Source organism: Manacus vitellinus, unplaced genomic scaffold (assembly GCF_001715985.3).
Source record: "Manacus vitellinus isolate BGI_N305 unplaced genomic scaffold, ASM171598v3 scaffold_63_pilon, whole genome shotgun sequence".
Lineage (NCBI taxonomy): Eukaryota > Metazoa > Chordata > Aves > Passeriformes > Pipridae > Manacus > Manacus vitellinus.
The window spans coordinates 1,508,574-1,529,170 of record NW_021940711.1 but is presented as its reverse complement, the minus strand read 5'-3'; the positions used below and the strand labels follow the sequence as shown (position 1 = coordinate 1,529,170).

Genomic DNA, 20,597 nt, shown 5'->3' with positions numbered 1-20,597 from the left:
CTGCTGCTGAGCAGCCCACCCCCTCCTTCAGAAAATAAAAGACAGTAATAATAAAATAAACAGGACAGTACAAGAAAGTGCCTTGGAGCTACTGCTGTGGCCAGATATTTACAGACTTACTGGGTTTCATTTCCAGGGAAGTGTAGAAGTTCAGCGTGCGAAAGAGGTGTTAAAAATTGTACCAAGGCATCCTCCTCGTAGAATTTCACTAAGGAAAGGTCACAGTTTATTTTCCAGGAGCCTCAGACTGTGTTTCATCTGCAGTAAATCAAGAATGGTGAGCGTAGTGTTATGCTCTAGATCTATTTATTATTGAAACCAAAATTCAAAATACAGCCCAATGTTAATCTTATGATCTTTCTTTGGACAAACACGAGCTGCATTTGATGTAAACACAACTTTGATTGTGCTCTACAACGATGATACAGTAAAGTTTAGAGTGCTAGAATCCTCAGCTTGTGTAAGTGAATTTTGTTCTGCTGACTTCAAATTAGATTTTTTTAAAAAAATTCCTTCTGTGTAAATTCCTCAATGCTTCCCAAGTTGCAAGTAAAACTTGGTCTCTTACTATAACGCCCCAAGTTTTATTCTTTCTGTGCATCATGGGCACTTGGAAATCATGGCATCTGTTTGTGCTAATGGAGTATTGGTTTCATGCTGCTCAATCACTTTTTCAATTAAATCTGCTCTGTACCAGCATTGCCGAAATGGCTGAAAGTAGTAGGGCTGTCAGCTAGCAAGAAAGATAATCCAGCAGCTAACAAGTTTTGTTCTTGTATAAACTAAGTGGTTTCCATTCCAGTTCAGTTTTCACTGGGCTAAATTATTATGTGTGTGTAAACCCAGTTTTGTGTTGATCTTTGCTGGAAGTTCATCCGTGCAACCAACAGCCCTGAAAAAGCTCTGCAGCTGTTTTGAAATATGTTACTCCACTACTTTGCCCCAGCTCCAAAATGTGTCATGTGCTGTGGGTAAAAAATTCTTGCAATGTGGAGAAATTCTCTGCATCAGTAATGCAAAGGGTTTTTTTTGTTTCAAATAAAACCCAATCCAAGTAATTATCCTGGGTTTTTTTATTATTTTTTTCTTGTATGCCAGAATCTTCTACTGAATGTTGTGTCTCCTAAAAAGTGCAAAGTGAAGGCTGAATTTTATCAGAGCATGATTTATTAATTTATTTATTTTAAAGCAGGTATAAATGCTTCTTATTGACAATAGTATGGCTCCATGTCAATGCATTTTGAGTAGCCCAGTTTCCTCACTTTTTTGGTGCCAGTCCTTTTTTGCTAGAAATGATACACTGACAGATGTTTTGCACAGCAGGCTATTCAGCAGATACAAACAGTGGCTAATTTTCATCATAGCTAATTTTTGTCTTCTATTCACACTGCAGTTCCTGGGGTTGTTATGACTTTATTCAGAAGGCTCACAGACAAAGTACATCTGTCTGCTACTCTGAATAATTAAAAGTGCCCTTTCTTCAGTCTGAAGAACTATTTCCTGATGGACACTTGTGTTGATGTTTGTGTTTTTTGTGTTTCCAACAAACCAGGGAAGAAATGAAATCTCTCCAGGAAGCCTTTCAAAAGCAGCTTAAAGAGGCAACAGAGAAAGCAGAGAAGCAGCAGGCTACCGTGAGTGATTCCCTGTCCTTCCCTCATTACTTTTGGGTTTCTTCTGTTTTTTTTTCCTTAATCTTGCCTTGAGAATGTGTTATTAGTTTAAATAACTTTTTATGTAAAAAAGATAAATGGATTTCATGTATGTGTTAGCACTCTGCAAGCTGCAGAAAAAAGGAGCTGAAAAAAAATGTTTATATGTTCAAAAGCTCTAAGATTCCCTTCTTCCCTATTTTCTGTGGGATTTAGGGATGTGTATAAGCTTTGGGAGTCTGGTGGTCTGGAGACTTGGGCCTAAATCCTCTCCCCTGGTTAGATTACCTTTATGGACCCTCCTATCTCATCCAAACTAATGTACACTGTCATACATCCACTGACTTTTTTTGAATCACTACAGATTTTCAGCAACAAAATGGATAATGAAGTGTCAAGTTTTGACCATACTAAAACTAATTATCGGTGTAGGAAGGTATTATTAAGAACCATTAAGATTTCATGCTTTATTGAAATTCTGTTTCTAGATAAATTGTACAATTTTTTGTGTAGCAATGTCGTGTTTTGGAGCATAAATTGCCACATTTTGCTATTGCAGGAGAAAAAAAAAAAGTAGAATCACGTTTACTAAGGTGTAAAAAGGAAATTTTTCCTATGTTGGTTAGTAACATTCCTATAACATGGACACCACTGAGCATAAGTTGACTAGACAATCCCCAGAGGTTCCTTCAAACCTTAAATATTCCTTGATTTGAACTCTGTACCTGAAAAAAAGCTGCTAGAAGGGTTTATAAATCTATTTTTTGTTTTGTATTGAATAACCACTGATTTATTTATTAAGATCCCACTGCCTTCCAGGTCCACAAAACAAGAGTTCCTCCAAGACAATGGTTTAAAAGTAATTATTAAATTTAGCAAATACTTACAATGATGTGATTTTTATGTGGCTTTATGCCCTTGGTGAACAAGTTGTAAGAGTGCATGTTTTACATGCTACCTTCTAATTAGAAACAGTGTAGATTTTGGATCAGACTATTCCTTTTGCAAGTTTCTGTCAATTAATATGATTTTTGAAAACACATTTTTTTTACCTTTGTTGCTCAAAAGTCTGAAGTGTAAAGATACTTTTTTATGTGATCTTGTGTCTCACATGTATTTAGTGGATATTTGGTACATGTAATTTTGTCTAGAAAAAAAAAAAAGAAACTTCTTTCTTCCTGAGAGGTGGAGAGAAGTAATCAAAGCTGTATTGAGCTTGGAAAGGGTAACATATTTTGTGGTTTTTTCTCAAAAGCTAGGGCAGCATATATCCGGAAAAACAAATCTGCACTTCAGTTTTAAGGTGGTTTTGTACTGAGGCAATCTATATAAAATCACAGAGTCATAGAATGTTAAGAGGTGGGAGTGTTGTCTTTTTTTCGGGTGCACGAGCATATTCCCACTGACTTTAAAAGCACAATGAATTCTAGTCCTACAAATGAAAGGTGGAATACATATTTCATTATTTAATCTTCATATTAGATTTTGATATTCAAGACTAATTCAGTTGTGGGTTGGTTACATAAATCTCAGATGCAGTGCGTGGATTACTTGCTTTGTTTGTTTTTGTGATACAGCACTTCCTTTAATTTGAGCAACACTGCCTTGTGTAAATTCAGTCCCTACCCTAGCTTTGGGAAGAGCACAAGATTTGTTGTACACAAAATCTGCTGTTAACTGTGAGCAAAATACCACCTAGTGCAGAAACCAGAAAAAACTCCTCTGAGTTTATAGCAGAGCTTGGCTTGGAGTGTGGGCAGATGGTTAGAGAAGCTGAATTCTCAATACTTGCCACTAATAGCATATTAAACTTGCTGCTAATTCTGAGGGAAGCAGAACTGTGTCCTTGGTTTGTGATATTTACTTCTTTATGCCTCGGGGTGCAATGTACATAATGAGGCTCGACAATACAGCGAGACTGAATGAATATTTAAAAAGCACGTCAGGATCCTCACCTGAAAACCGCAGTGGAAATGGAAATAGATATTATTGCTGACACACAACGTTACTTTATACCTGTTTTTTTCCATGTGTTTCACATTTTTCTGGAAGCAATGTGAAATCTATGGAAGAAGGTCTAGGCATTTTGAGGCAAGACTAGCTAGAGGATAGGAGCTTGAATCTAATTCTAATTTAATGAATTGTGAGACTAGCTTCTAGCCTAATTAAAGCACATCTTATTCTATAGGATTTGGTGAAGTGAATCCTGATTTTCATCAGAGTCAATAAGAGTAGAATTACATTTCTCAAAGACTAATAAAACACTGGTGGGAGAGGGAAGGATGGAAATATATATTTCTTTTCTGCACTTACCATGAAGGCACAGTACAGTGCTTACTGTGGGTATGTTAATTGGCTGTTTATATTCAACAGGCAACACCTGCCTGAAGGTGTTCCTTATTAGGTAAATGTAGAAGTGTAAGTAAGAATTTACAAGAATCAAGTCAAATTACATGCAAAGTAACCTGGGAATTATTCAAGGACTCTGACCAAACCAAAAGAACAAAGGACACAGCACAGCAAAACATGAGACTTTGCATCCATGTCTTCTTGTGTAATATATGGCAAGGCTCTTCACTGTCCTTGCACAAATGATTCATCAGAAAGAGAGTTATCAGTGTCCTTGTGCTTGCTTTTCCATTCTTTGACCCTTTAAGGCTGGAGAAACCAACAACTAGCCAAGAGCTAAAGAAGCTGCTGTTCTGAGCAGCTGCTGACCTGTTGGTGGGTACCAACTCTACTTGGTGGGTGCTGTCTCAGAGGGCAGCCAGTGGAGCTGCTGCTGGGTAGTAACAACTTTCTGAGGGTAGAAGCAGCAGCTCAGGCTTAAGGAAAGTAAAAGGACGTGTAAAGACACTCCTGCTCTTTAGTAATCACACTGAGGGCTGACCTGAGGGGCCTTAACACTCCCTTTCTGGATCCTTCTGGATTGTCTTCTGCATCTGGAGCGCTAGCACACGAAGAACAGCAGCACTCTGCCTTGAGATGGGGCTTTTCCAGGAAATTTAGGGCAGACCTCAGACACATTCAAGCCTATTGTGTCAGCTGCTCTGCCTGGGATAATAAAATATGCAGAGAAACACTAGTTATGATAAGGATGCTTTAAATTGACTATGCTACCTAGTTCAACATATCTCTGAAACAGTCTTTGGTGTGAAGGAGTTTCTTTATAGACTATCCCACACTAGAACTGTGTATTATTTTTATACCAAAAAGCATTTCAGAAGGGCCATACTGGGTTTAGTTATACAATGTGCCTGTAAAACGTGTAAGACATTGTTCCAGATAACCTGGTGTCCTCTTTAACAATCAATGAAGGTTAACAGAGCTTTTTTGTGCTGCACTTAACATCAAATACCTAAGTCATTTTTAATAAGTTTTTGTAAAGTGAAAAAAGATATTAATAATGTCAAGCTATTATCTCTAAATGTGAAGTGGAACCACTTCTTCCACAAACAGCGTTAGAGGCCACAGACTAATTTTCACTTTAGTTAACAGAAAGGCACAGGACAAATGGCATGTGTAACCCTAAAAGTGTTTTATTTTGTTTGGGTTTTTTTTCAATGAATTTGTAGAATAAGTAGTAATTCTGTATTTCTTCATTGGGTTAAAAGGCTCTCAGAGCTTCTTGGAGAAGGGCTCTTTGCTTTGCTGTACTTGGTGCTAACTGCTTGCATGCTAAGAAATAGCCATATTTTTAGCAAGTTTGTAAAGTTATTTCCCATTAACTGCAGTTAAAGTTTATAAAAAGAGCTGGATAGCTCTGGATGTGGGAGAAAATAAAGTATGAAACATGGAAACACTCAAAAATATATTGTCTAAAGTAAGCTTAGTCTACCTTTTATATGTTGTTCTGTTAGTATTTTATGTCATGTTAGCAATTTTTAAGAAGATACGTTGATGGAATTGTTTGACAATACAATTACAGTGCTGTCTGTCAAAATAAAGGAGAAAATAGGTCTGTGTAATTTCCTTTTTCCCAGTTGCTCAGTGTTCACTATGAAAAATGAGAATTAAACAACACATTATGAATGACTTATAAAAAGAAACCATACCCAATGTGGTTATTTTGAAATCAGGAGGATATTTTCAGTAATAAAAGGCTAATATATGGGGAATATATTAATAACCCTAATAAATTAACCCTAATAAAGGCTAATATATGGGGAATTTAATTCAGTGTTACCCTCACGCCTGCGAGATTTTTAATAAAAAGATCAGATGTTCTTTTCACTTCAAAAATATTTATTTTGTTTAGTAAAAGTTTTTATGATTTTATGTTCCCAAAGTCCTAAATGTTTCTTTGACAAAAGTCTCTTCTACTAATCAAACTGTAACTTGCAGCTTAAAAGTTACATCCACGTAAGAAATAGGTAAAAAAACTATTTAGCTCTGCTTTTAATAGTATTTAACACTTCCTGTCTCTGGGATATGGAAGCACTGTCCTTGCTTAGTGTTGAAGAGTTTAGCCTCAGAACAACACATTTTCATCAGGTATTTTCATAATTACAGCACTTAAAGGGAGACAACATGTGAAAAGTGCTGAATGTCAAACAAGAACAAAGCGTGGGTAGAAGGGAGGAAGAAATGCAGGAAGTTTTTTTGTTCAATTATTTATGTATTGTCCCTCTTAATTTAGAGCTGGGTATAAATGCCTGTCCTTCTTTATTATGCTATGAGGATTTAGTGACTCGAAGCAGAATTTTTACATCTCTTCTGGAAAATGGTGTTATGTCTTGTCCTTGAGACTGACTAAAAGCACCGTGCAAATGGTCTGGTACACACTGATCTGCCTTAAAGCATGAAATTATCCACACAGGCACACTTCAATGGCTAGATTAGGTTATCTCTGTGTGGGCTCCAGTAGACAAGCCATATAAACCCCTCCTGTGTAACCCTCCATAGCCATACCTCGTGACTAAGTGGCCCTTCAGCTGTCAGAAATTTAGAGGACCTTTAAAAATGCTGTTATAATATGAATGCAAAAATGAATGAATTCTTAATTAATACTGAAATTATTCTTTTTAATGTTGTAAAAATATCTTCTAATTATTCAGATAAGCTTGAACAGTATGTTTACACTCTCTAGGATGTCCATATCAGTGGTATAAAATGCATGTGTGTGTGCCTAGTAATCAACAAAATTACTGATTTAACCAACATATATTGCTGTTAAATTAATAGTGCTGGATTGTCCTAATTATCTCTTCCCTAGAAGATCCAAGCAATGTAGAGATAATAATTTCGGTGTCAAATCTCATTAATTATTTCATATATATTCATAGTTAGAAGCCAAGTGCTTTGAAGGCATATTAATATTCTCCTGAGCGTTAGGTCTAAGAAAGGGAACACTCTTTAATGGAGGTCAGTATATTATTTTTGTCAGTATTTAGTGGTAGCTGGCAATACTTCTGAACAGCTGAAAAAAACAAAATAACCATGCAAATAGCTATTTTACATTTTTCCCCATTCATCTTGATCTCATATTTTCGATTGTGACCTTTATTTTTTGTTGTGCAAAATCTTCATGTTTATTATCTAGTATATATTGACTAAATTTCAATAGTTTTGTCCTTGCCAGGCAGGTGCTGAATATGTTTGTCCTCTGATAAAGCATCATCCTCAGTGGTAGCTGGATGTGGAGTTAGTATTTCCACAGCCAAAGCACTTGGTATTTCTTTTACAAACTCTTCCTAACTTTTGTCTGTTTATGCATGTCAGGTGGCTCTAATCTTGTGCACTCCCTACCTACATTTCTGTCTTAAATGATAATGGAATTCTGTGACTTCCCTTTTGATACAAGTGAGGGTGATATCAAATTCAGTGACATTTTTCAAATTACTGACATGTCTGCTCAAGTTTGGACATAATTCTAAGAACAGCTGTCGTGTCATGTAGATTCAGCCTAATTTTTTACCTACACGACATCCAAACCATGAATCTTTGGGTCAATGTCTCTCCAATCTAAGTATTTTTTTCTTTACAGGGGTTTTATTTTTCTTTACACGTCTGTCTCAATGTCAGAATGGTTGTAGCTTCCCTCGAACTTGGATAGAGTTTTGCATCAACAAGGAGAGAACACAGCATAGGACATTGGGTAAACAGGGATGAGAATTTTGATAATTGAGGTATCCAAGAGCATATTCCTTCAAAATGACAGGAATGGGTTCTTTTAATCCTAGTTGTTATCAATATATTATCCTTTCTCCCATTGTATTCCATAAGCTGTGAGGAAAGCTCGGTCCTGAAAGAAAGTTAGACTGATTTGTAAAAAATAGTGATTTAAACTGTGTTTGATTAAATTCAGTCTTAAACCTAAGATTGGAATTCTGCTTTCCAAGGCAAGTCATCGAGTTAATTAGGAACTAGAGACCATATGTGAATGCTTTTACATGTAATACTCTTGATTCCACAGGTGAGTCTGATCAGAGTCGAGGTATTTATCTCATCAGGACCAGCCCCGTAGCATTCAAATCAAATAACTCTGCTAGAAACCTGCTATGATAGCTACATTCTTAGAGGGTAAAAAGAATTGTATGTCACAGAATCAGTTAATACTGTTGTAAAACTCCTTAGTTCTCTGAGGATCACATTGAACTTCCTTGTGAAAGATAAGCACCACATCTACTGGTGCAAAGCAAAAGTAAGTCTATTTACGTACAACGATTTTCTTCTTTGGATTGTAAGTTTTCTAGCAAATATGCTAAATGTTTGTAGATTTAGCAAATATTTAGCTGTGGCCTATACCAATTTGATATATAAGTAAAATTTTTGTTTGGTGGTCGCTTTTTTTTTTTACAAAGCTGCGAGAAGCATAAAAAAAATACTTCATGGTCACAACTGATGTTCAGGTACATCTCAACAACTCACACTCAGCGTGTCTTTAAACTTGCAGATTAACTTTTTGAAGACTGAAATGGAAAGGAAGAGCAAAATGATCCGAGACCTCCAAAACGAGGTAAGAGGAACATTTGATTGTCATCTCCATTCAGGCCTCTTATTGAAAGCAACTGTGGTTTGGCTTGGTATATAAAGCACATTTTGTTGTAGTGGGCAGACAAAGCACGGGTGAATTGCTCTAAATAGCAAAGCAAAAATGACCCTGTGTATTCAGAAATAGTATTTTATTGAATGGAACTGTTGACTCCTTGCTACGGGTGCTTGGTTTGATAACACACCTCTGGAACTCTTGCTGCTTTTTCAGAGGGGAAACAGTTCTGTAGGTTATTGATACAGAGTGAAACTTTGTTCACATTGTTATTACCTGATTTAAAAAGAAACGGCAAAAGGAGGAGAAAGGAAATACAAGCTCAGAACTGAGATTCTTAATAAAATTTTAAAACCCCTCACATTCTTAAAATGTTTTCTTAAGCTTTGTGAGCCATGAATATTAATGCCAGATTGATTTCAAAATTCCAGATAAAATATAAAACGTGATTTATTTAATTTTTATTGGTATTAAACTGAATTTAGTTTGAAATTTGGTCTTGGAATAGAAACATTTGGGCAGCATCATATTACTTTTTCCTCCTTATCTTTTTCTCTGCAAACAACTTGCCTAAATCAGGGTGTAGTTACCCTTTCCATTACTTCATTTTGTGAAGCTCTTTGCACTTGAAAATGTTATTTTTAATTTTATTCTTGTTCTCTTGCCTTTGTCTGTTTTGTTCAGTTCTCTTGCTTTTCTTCTGAGTTTTATATGTGTGAAAACTTGACATCCTTAAAGCTGTTATTTCACCTGTGATCACTGATGTCTTTGGTCTGTGAGAGTGTATATATATGGTCAATCTCAAAAATGTGAACATTCCTTTTTAAGTCACAACAGTGTCCTAGTTTCAGCCAGGAAACTTGCTCTCTTTTCCCACCTGTGTACCCTGGATGCTTTGCAACTGAGCCTGTTAATTATAATAAATCATATCAATCTCATCCTATTGACCAGCCCTAAAACAATCTTGTCTCTTATTGCACGGAAGGACATAAATAAATTCAAGCTGTCTGACTGATAATGATTTGCTTAGGTAGGTCAGGAGACTTCTGTAGTATTTACTGTGTTTGTAGGACATTTTGGAAAATCTGCCTTGAAAGGAATCTTTCTTTTTGGCACCAAAAAGTATTTGTTTCTCAATTTAAAGGTAGAGTGTTTCACCAGCATTTTAATTCCTGATATCCTCCTGTCTGAAGTTGCAGGAGCTGAGTAAAGTGGATGTACTGATGTTGCAAGCATTTCAGACCTGTCATGGGGCCTTTCAGATTAACATTCAGCTTGCATACCTACAATTTTATGTTTCCAGCTGTGGGGCAGTCTGCAGAGTGACTAAACATCTCTATCACTGCCTGAAAAAAAGAAGGGAAAATAAAATGCTCAACAGTCCTTCCACTCAAAACATAAATATGTTGTCTTGGATACCCACAGATGTGTCAGTTTTATGAACCCACTGTCCATTAATTTCTGTAAATCTGTCTTGGATATTGGATACCTCCACAACTCTTTACGCTATCAAATTCCCTCTCACTTCACAGTTTAAAGTTTTTTTATGTCATTTTCTGTTCTTCTCCCTTCAGCAAGTTTTTCTAAACTCTGAGTTGTTCCCTTCTTAGTTTTGTAGAGTCGACCAAGGTTTTATGAGCTTCTAATATAGCATTTTTTTAGCAGCTTCTAGGCACTTTGTATTTTTTTTTTTGGTCATTTGACTGTTTTTTACTGTTCCCCTCATTCATACATCTCTCTATTTCTACATCATCTCTTATTTATTTCTCTCCCTTTCAGGAGATTGAATGTCTGTGTGATGGGTTTCTGTGTGGTTTACTCTTCTGCCACAGTGGTACCTGTTACTGCACTTCATCAGCAGTTGCAAACACTACTTCCTCTTGAACTCAGCCCAGGGAAACCCTTGAGGAAAAAAAAAACCTGGAGAAAAAAAGCAGAATAATGTTTTGTCTTGGGGGCTGCAGGGCTGGCTGCAGCCATTTCACTGTGTAGCTTCTTCCAGTCACGTTGCAAATGTCTGGTGCTAAATGCCTCAGTCTGGTTGGGATCTCTGGGCTGTATGAAGAATGAAAGAGATTATTACTTCCCTTTAATATCTTGAAAAGTCCTTAAAGAATAGATAAACAAAGGGAAAATGTGTAAAACTACATAAAAGTAAAGTATAAACCTTTTAATATAGGAACTGTAACAGGATAAAATTTTCCTTTTAAGTAAAAATGCAAACTGAATGGTGACATCTATCAGATCATAAATATTTAAAGTGTGCTTTTGATATGTATCTCCTGGCACACCCGGTTGGGATTTCTGTCTGAGTTTTTAAGGAAGTACTTTGACTACAAAACAGCAGAGAAGATGGACAGTAATTTTGTGAGTCACTGAAGGAATAGTTTCTGGAGTCCTGCATAAATATTATTTGGGGCATCTGTGATTAAAGCTTCTCAAAATTTAAAAAAAAAAAAAAGAAATAGCACACTGAAAAACTGTAATTAGTCTTAGAGGTAGAGCAATGATTAAAATTTAGATACTTGTTTAGAGGGGAAGTAGAACACATCAAGCAAATAATACAAATTTCCAGTGTACCAAGGCCTTCAGTGATGTGTGTCCTAGTCTAGCTCACCTGATTCTCCTTTTTCCTCCATATATCCAAATTACCTGGGATTTAACTATCGATGAAATGTTCCTGGAATTACAAAAAAAAAAAAAAATCCAAGCCACAAAGAAATCCATCTGATTTGTATCACTCATCTTTTTTAGTTATTAAAATTATAAAAAATAAAGTGTGGGGATGTTTTACTTGGGAGAGGAAAAAGGCCACACTCATCCCTAGAGAAACAGTGAATTAATGTCCAGATACTTTAAATGGAACTCTGGAGCTTTCCAGTACATTCTACAAATGTTTCAAATTTGATGTGGGAATAAAAGGATTAAATCTATCAGGAGGAGCTTAATAACAAAGACATAACCGAGGGAAAGAGACTTCATATTGTGTGTAGCAAAGAGGAAATGAGGTGTAGTAAAAAAAAAAAAGTACAATAAAGATTTGGGCTTCCAGGTTCTCAGAATTGCATGAGAGGTGATAAAGGTCTTTTTCCTCCACACCAGCCCCTGCACCCACCAAAATGCCCCCCTTCCCAAGACACAGGGGTTTTGCACACCTACATGGTTAACAACTGCAATTATATGTAGTTAAAAAATTATAAAAGGTAGGGAAAAGTTCAGTGCAAGAACTTGATGATGCTCGTATTCAGATGATTCTTTTATTACTACCCTGTGCAAACACATTCTGGTAGATAAGTACTGGAAGAGCCTACACTAGTGTCCTGCTTCTGGGTTGGGTTGGGTTGGGTTTTTTCCTAATTTAATCAAATTATTTGAAATATATTTTTTTAATGATGACATCTTTCAAGATGTTCTGAGAGCTGTAGGAAAAGATTGTGGGTGCTGTTTATTCTACACTTATTTTAGGAAGAAAAAAAGAGTAGTAATTGTGATTAAAGATATATGTGTGTAGTCCTAGCATGCCCTGGAAATCAGAAGCTCCAGTATTTTGTTCTTGGCTCTGTCAGCTAAACTTGTCTTGAGAGAAATTTGATTTTAGAGCATTGCTTAGCCCTGTGCATCAGCTACAGTGTGGAAAAGGAACCAAAAGCTATACTAACTAATGGCTTTCTGTCAGACTCCTGTACCATGTTTACCAGTTCCCTAAAAGCAAGAACTAACATCAGTTTTTCTGAAATTAGACTGAAATTAAGATACAATTTTGAGGAAATATGTTATGTAAGTCCTCCCTCCAATCACATTGCTTTTAAAAATCTGGTTTGTTAGGTTGGACACGCTATACATTCAAGTAATTGATAGCATTTTATATGTAATTTTTGGAAGTGCTATCTGCATACAGATATATAGAGACAGAGAATGAAAGCAGAATAGCTGCTCTTGTTCTTTCAAATATTGCATTCACCCTCAGTTTTTGCTGCCAAATCGTGAATTTTGCAATCTCAGGCTCTCTCTTCCTGTAAAAATCATTCCCTGTTTAGTCCTGTTCTTTCAGCACATGCCCTACTGCCATTCAGCTTTGCCATTTGGAGGTATGAATAGATGACATTCCAGCTGAATGCAGCAGCTGTGATGTGTGAGGAGAGGACTTTGCACAGAAAGGCAATTTTCAGGCTATTCAAGGCTTTGGGGGGAAAAGAAAGTCGACAACAAATATAGTCTGTGGTAAAAAAGTGCCAGATAGAGAGAATGCTGATTATGTGGCTAAAAATCCTCCCTTTTTTAGAGGTCTCTGAGTACTTCCTGCAAATACGAGAAAATATCTGTCAGACTTGCAGCTGTAATATTGTGTGGATTGTGTTAATGTAGTCTAATAAAGGGTTGGCATGTAAATAGGTAATGCTGTTATTTTGAGAGGCTTCTATTATTGCCAAAGAAACCCAGAAGTCTGAAATGCAGAAGCACAGGTGGAGCTGAGAAGCTTGGCAAAAATGTGGAGTAAATTAGAACACGTATAAAAGAGCCACTTTGACAATTTTAACCACTGGAGATGGGCTGACACAGAACGAGAAACTCACTTCTATGCAGGAAATTATGCCAAAAGTGCTCTAAAAATAAAGCTGAAGCAGGATGCTCTGTTAACCCTTGTTTGTGTCAGAAAAATCGTGAGCCTTCACAGTTGCCATTTGGCATTCAGAACTGATTGTTTTGGTGCAGCTCTGAATCTGCATGTACATATGGATTAATTTCTAAAATGAATGGTTTTTCTACACTGAAGTGTGCAGTGCATTTTCTTAGTTTGTTATGAATTTCCTGCTGGTACACCTATAAAAGCCACCTCTTCTCTGCTGAGCAGTAGAGAATTGTTATTCAGGTTTTGACATGAACGTTGTAGCAGTCTTACATTAGACTTAGAAATGTGTATAAAATTGCTCTTATTTAAGCCATTTAATTAGGTTTTATTAGATAAGGACTGGCTTGTCATATTTGAGCAAAGCATTTTATAATCTTTCTGTGAATACCTACATTAAGGTGTGTTAATATATGGATTTACAACAATCACATGCATTTATAGAGTTGATGCAGTGTTTTATACAAGGCAGTATATTCTTTTGCTGTTTAGACTGTGACAGAACTTTCAAAAACATGAATTATACAGAAGATGTATAGTAGTACAGGCAATACAAAGTATACCAGCAATGGAAAATTAGTTACTAACTGCTGTAGCTCTCAGTAATATGTGTTGTTGGTTTTTTTTTCTAAGAAGCACAGTTTTAAATCACAACCTTGTAAACAATACTTCTGCTCTATTCTTATATAAATTGTGGTTATGGCTTTAGTGTCAAGTAAATCATCCTACACCAGAATTTTCTCCAATCTCTCTGTGCTTAGCTGCACTAGCAAAGGATAAAGTCACAGCAGCACAAAGTCTCACCTGATGTATTGGGAATTTCATGCCCTGCAGGATGAATTCAATTGAATTGCATTGAATTATAGTGGGGACAGAAAACAAGAAAAGTCCCTTAGTGAAGCAGAAATTAAATTCTAAGGTTTTGAGACTGTAGACTGATTCTGTTCTATAAAGGAGGACACTGTAGTTCTTTGGTCTTCGTACTCTGCAGATAAAACTAACTTTTTTTTCTCCTGAGTATAAAATCCTACCTCCTTGAGAAGAAAACTGGGTAAAATCCTGTGCCTTCCTTGGGTGCTGCATTGGTTCTACAATTCCAGAAACTTCCACAAGTGTCAGAGACAGGGGCACTGCCCAGGGGAGGGAGAAGGAGCAGGAAGGGTGCAGGAGCAGCTGCAGATATGTTCTGCTGAAGGGCTTTGAGTTCAGTATTGTTTATTGATTGATTACATCTTCTTTTGAAGTAAAATAAAGTCCTATTTTAAAAAATTATTTGCTTAATATTCTTCTATGACTTTTTCTTACTGAATATGATAAGGAAAGAGCAGAAATGCAATTCAGCCAGTTGGAAATGGCTCTTAGGGGACAGTATCTGAGATCATTCAGAAAATAAATCCTACTGCATCACCATTGTCAGTGAGATATATTTGTAGTGATACTGTAGCAACTGCAGTGAATAGAATAAGTTCTATTTTTATAAGCTTTGTTTTCCTGACCTTGGAGACACGAGAGCATAGGACACGTTTTCTCACTTGGCTGTTGAGTGAGAATCAGAATCAGAGCATCAGTTATGGGAATGTAATGGACCTGTTATGTCTGGACCCCACTCTCCTAGGGACCACTATATTTTTTGATTCTTCATTCATTTTTTACATTTAGGAGCAGGGGTGAAAGATTCACATTCATTAACTACTAGAAAGTAGTTCAAGTAGAAAGTGAAGGAGATGTTCCAATAAGAATGTTTAGGTAAAAATGTATCCTTAACAACTGAGAGGATTAAAAGTTAAATCTACACTTACTAGGGCTCTCTTTTTATCTGGTACTTAACCACAATGTTTAGAAAACGTGACTGCTTGGATTTTTCCCAATAATATATATGTCTGTTATCTGCAATGCTGAAAAACATAGCAGTGTTCATTAGTAATCAGCCATTTTCCTCTTCTGCCCAGAAAACTTATAAATTCTTATTTCTGACATCCTTCTTCATTAAGTCCGAAATTCCAAATGGGATTTTTTTTTTCTCTCTTATTCATCTAGTTTCAAATCTGTATAATAGACTTTTTTATCCCCAAGGCTTAGTCTTCTTCAGCTGTTATTTGTTATTGAGTTGTCATTTTGTTTCCTGTGCACTGTGTGCTCTGACCCACCGAGCTAAAAGTTTAACCAGCATGGTTGAAATGAAGGGTTAAGAATAGAAAGTCCTCGTAGTTCCTTTGCTACATCTCGTTTCAAAAAGGCAACAAAACATGAAGTATAAGAGACTACCTTGAGCAGCAAAGTTTAAAAAGAGCTGTATTTTCTCCTTTGCACACCCAGCTCTCAAGGACATCTATTGCAGCGTCACCAGGCAACAGGGGCAGCCTGAAACCTAATTAAAATCTTAGATCTTTGAACTTGCACAGAGAGTTTTGTGAATGTTAAGTGTTATCCAAATCAGTGTTTTCCAGCATTTCAGATCTCGGGGGTGAGGTGGCTCAAAGCCAAGCCCCAGGGAACTCGAGGCGTAGATGAAATTTTATAATTAATGAAAAACTTCTCCTGGAGCTAGGGGGAATTTTTGCCAAACTGGAAAAGAGAAATGCTGATCTGATTTATTCATGTTCTTCAGACAAGTGGAAAAAGTTTGCTTGTAAATGTTAAAATTGCCTAGTGGGAGACCCACTCTAAAGGAAGTAACAGTGGTGTATGTGGTTAAAAAAAAAGGAAATCAATACTTCAAAATAAGCATTGCTGATGTTTATGCTAAGATGAAATAATAAAAGGGCATTTAATAAGCAAATTTCTGTGGTTCAGAAAGTAAGAGGAGATGAGCTGTTGATTTTATCGTTACAAATAATGCTGTTAATTACTGATGTTTGCCACTTAGTATCAAAAAAGAGGGATAGCCTTTGAGGAACTCAGGTAATCCAAATTCACTGCTAGAATATTCTTTGCCTCTGATAACACCACACAGTACTTAATAGCATAAGAATTTATAAAGATGTATGTGACATAAAAGTACACATGGCTTATTAATGTAAAAAAGCTGCTTGATAAAGTTGTGTTGCACCTGGAATGTTCCTGTCCTGGGCTCAGAGCTCACCAGAGACTACTAGATCAGTTGGCAAGGACATGGCTCTCATGGTTATAACTAGATTTCCATGGCAGTCATAAGAATTTAGAGCAAAAAGAAAAATGCAAAACTGGTCATCTTATGCTACCCCATACAAAACACCCATTGGTTTCAAGGGTAAAGTCTTGGAGTGTTTGCCTTTTCTTTCTGATCACGCTGTTGGATGCAGGTGTTAATTTACTAAGTTCAAGGGGAGCAGAAAGAACTTTTCAGAAGTATTTTTTCACCCTTCAGAGGTTTTAACTAGACTGCTGTTATTTTGTACTTACGAATTTTAATCAAGAAGCGGCGTAGCTGGAAAATGTCAACTTTATATGGCATTTTCCAACTGAGGATTGCTAGTCTGTGACTTTATAAAGATTATACTCCTCTCCTGAGACTAATTATCCTCCAGTTGTAATTTGATCAAAATGGATACCATATTTGGAAAGATAATTCCAAAAAGAATAAGCTGTGTAAGCTGTTCAGCTGCAATGTGACTTCAGCATGTTGTTCAAAAAGAAGTAGAAGCACATGAAGCTGTTTTTTCGTGACAGCAAAAAGAATTGATTCTCACCTACTTTGCAACTATTTCATCCTGAAACCCTGGGATGTTTTCAAATATAGACATTTTTATCCTTGCAAAAAAATTCAGAGGGTTTGCTTAACAGGAATGTTCAAATTTGTTCAGCCTAAATCCTTATGTATTTCTAATTAATATCATGTCCTTGCTTAGGCAATTGTTTGCCATAAAGATGTGAAAACATTGATTACACAGTGCAGTAGGAAAAAAAACACTGAAATTTACTGGCCTCTTCCTAAGAAACCACTGCAGCAATTCACTATATATTACTCAAGTGTTAGGAAGTAGTTCACCCTCAGTGTCTAGTCAACCTCATGTTGAGTCTTAAATGTGGAAATTGTGCTATTCTGGGCCCAAATCACCAATTTTCTGTTATCCTGAAATATTTTAAATTACTTAGTTCTGGAGATTTCTTTCCCACACACCCTTTCAAAAACTGTTCATCTGTGTTTAGCTGCAGACGTTATTGGAGGAGGAAAGATTAGGTAGATCAATCAACTTGTCACTAGTTTTAGGCATAATAACTCCAGTGAGTTGAATTGATTTTGTTTAGTTGTTATTTAAGTGCTCTATTCATCTTAACGAAGCTGGTTTTATAGCTATGCTATAATTTAAAAATGCAGTTTCCATTACACTGCCTTGAAAAGTGGCTTTGCCATACCTGTCCCAGTAATTTTGCCTATTTGTCACGTTTACCTGTTTAAACCCTTCTGTAGAATGAATCTCCTGTTCTTCAGAAGCTGATGTCACAATTTCTACAACTGAAAAACTTGGAAACAACAACGACAGTAATGCTCAGATTGTTCCCTTTTTTTAAATGATTTGTCTTGTAAACAGTTTAAAACATGCTGAGTTAAATAGATGTTTCCTAAGAGAAGTTTTAAGGGTCTAATCAAGCAGGTGCTGCTTAAAGTATTCTGGAGGGTGTTGTCTAATCTCAATTTTCTTAGTGATTAAGGATCTGAGTAGTATTTTACCCCAAAGTTCCACGAACTCAGGAAAGGTCTGCAGAGATTAAAAAGAAAATTGTAAATAATGTCAGATTTGTATGGTTCATCCATGAGCTGTGTTGTCTTTTATGTATTGTGATTACCTTCTTTCAAATGCAGAATAGTCATTCTACTTCAGGACATGAATTCAATCCTGTAGGTACGAGGTATTTGTGCATGTATTTGTATATATGTATTTTTGTGTATGTTTAAATCAGAACCACTGCTTACATACAGATTCAGATGCATATTTATATGTGTACAAGAATATGATGTGGTGTTAAGAAATAGCTTAGAAGTACCAAACTATCAGCAGATGGTTCGTTGAAAGCTGTAAGGGCTCAGTTTCTCTGGATGTGTCCAGAAAACTTTTCTCTCTGTGTTATTGACTTGCTGAGCTGGTTTATCTTGGGTTTTGTATAAGAACTTCAAGTCTTCCCATGCCATTCTCAAATTATTCTTGCTGTGGCAGATTTTTTTAGTGCTTATGTAAGCTTATTTCTCAGTTTATTTCGGTGGAGTTTTGCTCATTTACTGAAGGAGATAATTTGATCTTAAAGTTCTTCAGGCTACCACTGAGCTAGAAAATGCACATTTTCTAAATTAGACTCAGCAGTCATCTCAAGTACAGTTTATGTACTGAATTTATGACAATATACCCATTTAGTCTTTCTTAAATAGCATCAGCCTGACATCCTTAATTTAGATGGTATTTTTTCAATAGCTGGTGTTCTGCAAGGACAATTACCTTTAAACATGAAGGATTTTAGGCCAGGGAGAGGCAGGTCACCAGGACAGCTCTACTTCCACATTAAAATAACATTTTAGTGGAAGAGCATGGGGTGTGCTGTGCAATGGTGGGCCTGGTCCACTTCCTGGGTGTGGCTTTGGGTGCTGTGCATGAAAAGGTATTTGTGCAGTTTTTGGTGCTTAGAAAAATCCTTGGACACCATAAAAAGCCAAAAAATGGAAGCATCTTCATAAAGAAATAGGTTACCCATTAACAACTTCCTGCTGTGTTCTTTTTTTGGTTGTTCACTCGTGTTTCAAGGTCAAAGCAAGAGGGTAGAAAAAATCGCGATGAAAACAAGGATGGTTTGCTGTGGGGGTGAACGCAGGTGGGAGGACTATCTTTCACAGCATCCAGTTCTTGGGTTGCTGATAAGGAACTGCCTTCCATTTGAAATGATATGTGTGGACAGAAAAAAAAGTACTGAGGAGTGGAGATAGTGATAAGAGTAGTATAAAACAAAATTTGCAGGATAAGGGAGATGATGCCTTGTTTGATGGCTCACTGAGGCTCAAGACTGGCCCAAAGGAATGAGTAGGAGTAGATGCCAGATGAACCCCATTAAGTTCCTGAGGTAGTTCCCATGTATTGGCTGTATTAAATCAAATGCTTTACTGTGTTCTAATTTTCTTTTTTTTTTCTTTTCCTGTTGCATGGAGTCTGTAGGCAGATTAGATTTAATGGACGACTTTTTCTCTCCCTGAATTCTCAATAGCATAGTTTGTGCTTTTAAAAAAAAACAAACAAAAAACCCCAAACAAATCTCTTCTTGCTGTGCAGCTGTGTGTTACAGCCACGAGCTTTTACATGTTTGCTTTGGATGATGCTAAGCACTGAGCAATTAAACTGTAGAATTTATGCTGATGAACTTGAGTCTCAGGAGAAAAGATCTGGAACCTGAGAGTTAGGATATCCTCCTTCATCTGCCAAAAACGAGCTTAACTACATCAAGGAAATATTAGCATCCAGGCATAAAATTCATATCCTGGAGCTGATTAGTTTTGGGTAAAAGGTGTAACCTGCTGTTTACCAATGCTTCTTTCCTATATTTGTCTTGTTGAATCACCACAGGGATTCACTGCAACACTGGATGGGGGTATCAGCTAATTTTTTTTTTATAAAATTCTGGGGTTTTTTGTTCTTTTTTACAATGCTGTCACCTTATCTTAATTTTACAAGAAGATAAAACGTGGCACGGAAATTGATTGTGAAAAGCACATTGTTTTTAGCCAAAATGTAAATATGACGTCCCAAAGAACCGGTCAAAGCCAGAACTGCTCAGACAGATAGTTTGTTTAAAAATAACTGGTCCTGGTTGTTGTTCTTTGGAATAATTGATTAAGACACAAGGATGCAGTGTTTCAGTGCTCTCCATTGGTTACTTCTGCAAAGTTCCCCTACCTACATAATATGCCTCCTTGGTACACTCTACAGAATCTGAATTATTGGTTTTTTAAGCTTCATGCAGCTCCTTTAAGTGTCTTTTCAACAACACACAAGAACTGGCTCGCTGAACTGGATCATATGATTTTAAACTTCATCCTTTTCTGGGTGAGAGGCAACCTTTTTTACCTGTGGCTGCAAAAGGAGAAAAAAGGACAACATTTCTTGAGCTTTCCATTGTTGCACCAAGCAAAAGCAGATCCAGTTTGCCTGCTGAAACGGGCACAGCTGAGCTGGAAGCAGTGTTACAGCACTGCATTTCACCAAAGTGCTTGCTCAGGTGGAAAACACACTGCTGATATTTTTTCTCTTCATCGGTGCAGATTGTCAGTGGTTGTTGCCAGCTCTTTGTTTTTGTCATTTGGGAAAAGCTCCAACTTATATTTGAAAGAAATATGTGTGCACAATCTACAGGAGTCTTATTTGCACTGCAT

At 36.6% G+C, this 20,597-nt stretch overlaps 1 protein-coding gene across 1 annotated transcript in view; it reads left to right on the top strand.

The window, feature by feature from the left end:
• LUZP2 (leucine zipper protein 2) overlaps positions 1 to 20,597 on the top strand; it is a 121,546-nt gene that overhangs the window by 53,394 nt on the left and 47,555 nt on the right. Inside the window, exons 4-5 of the mRNA XM_029963807.1 lie at positions 1,553 to 1,634; positions 8,548 to 8,610. Coding sequence (XP_029819667.1) covers positions 1,553 to 1,634; positions 8,548 to 8,610 — 145 coding nt within the window. The remainder of the gene's footprint in view (positions 1 to 1,552; positions 1,635 to 8,547; positions 8,611 to 20,597) is intronic.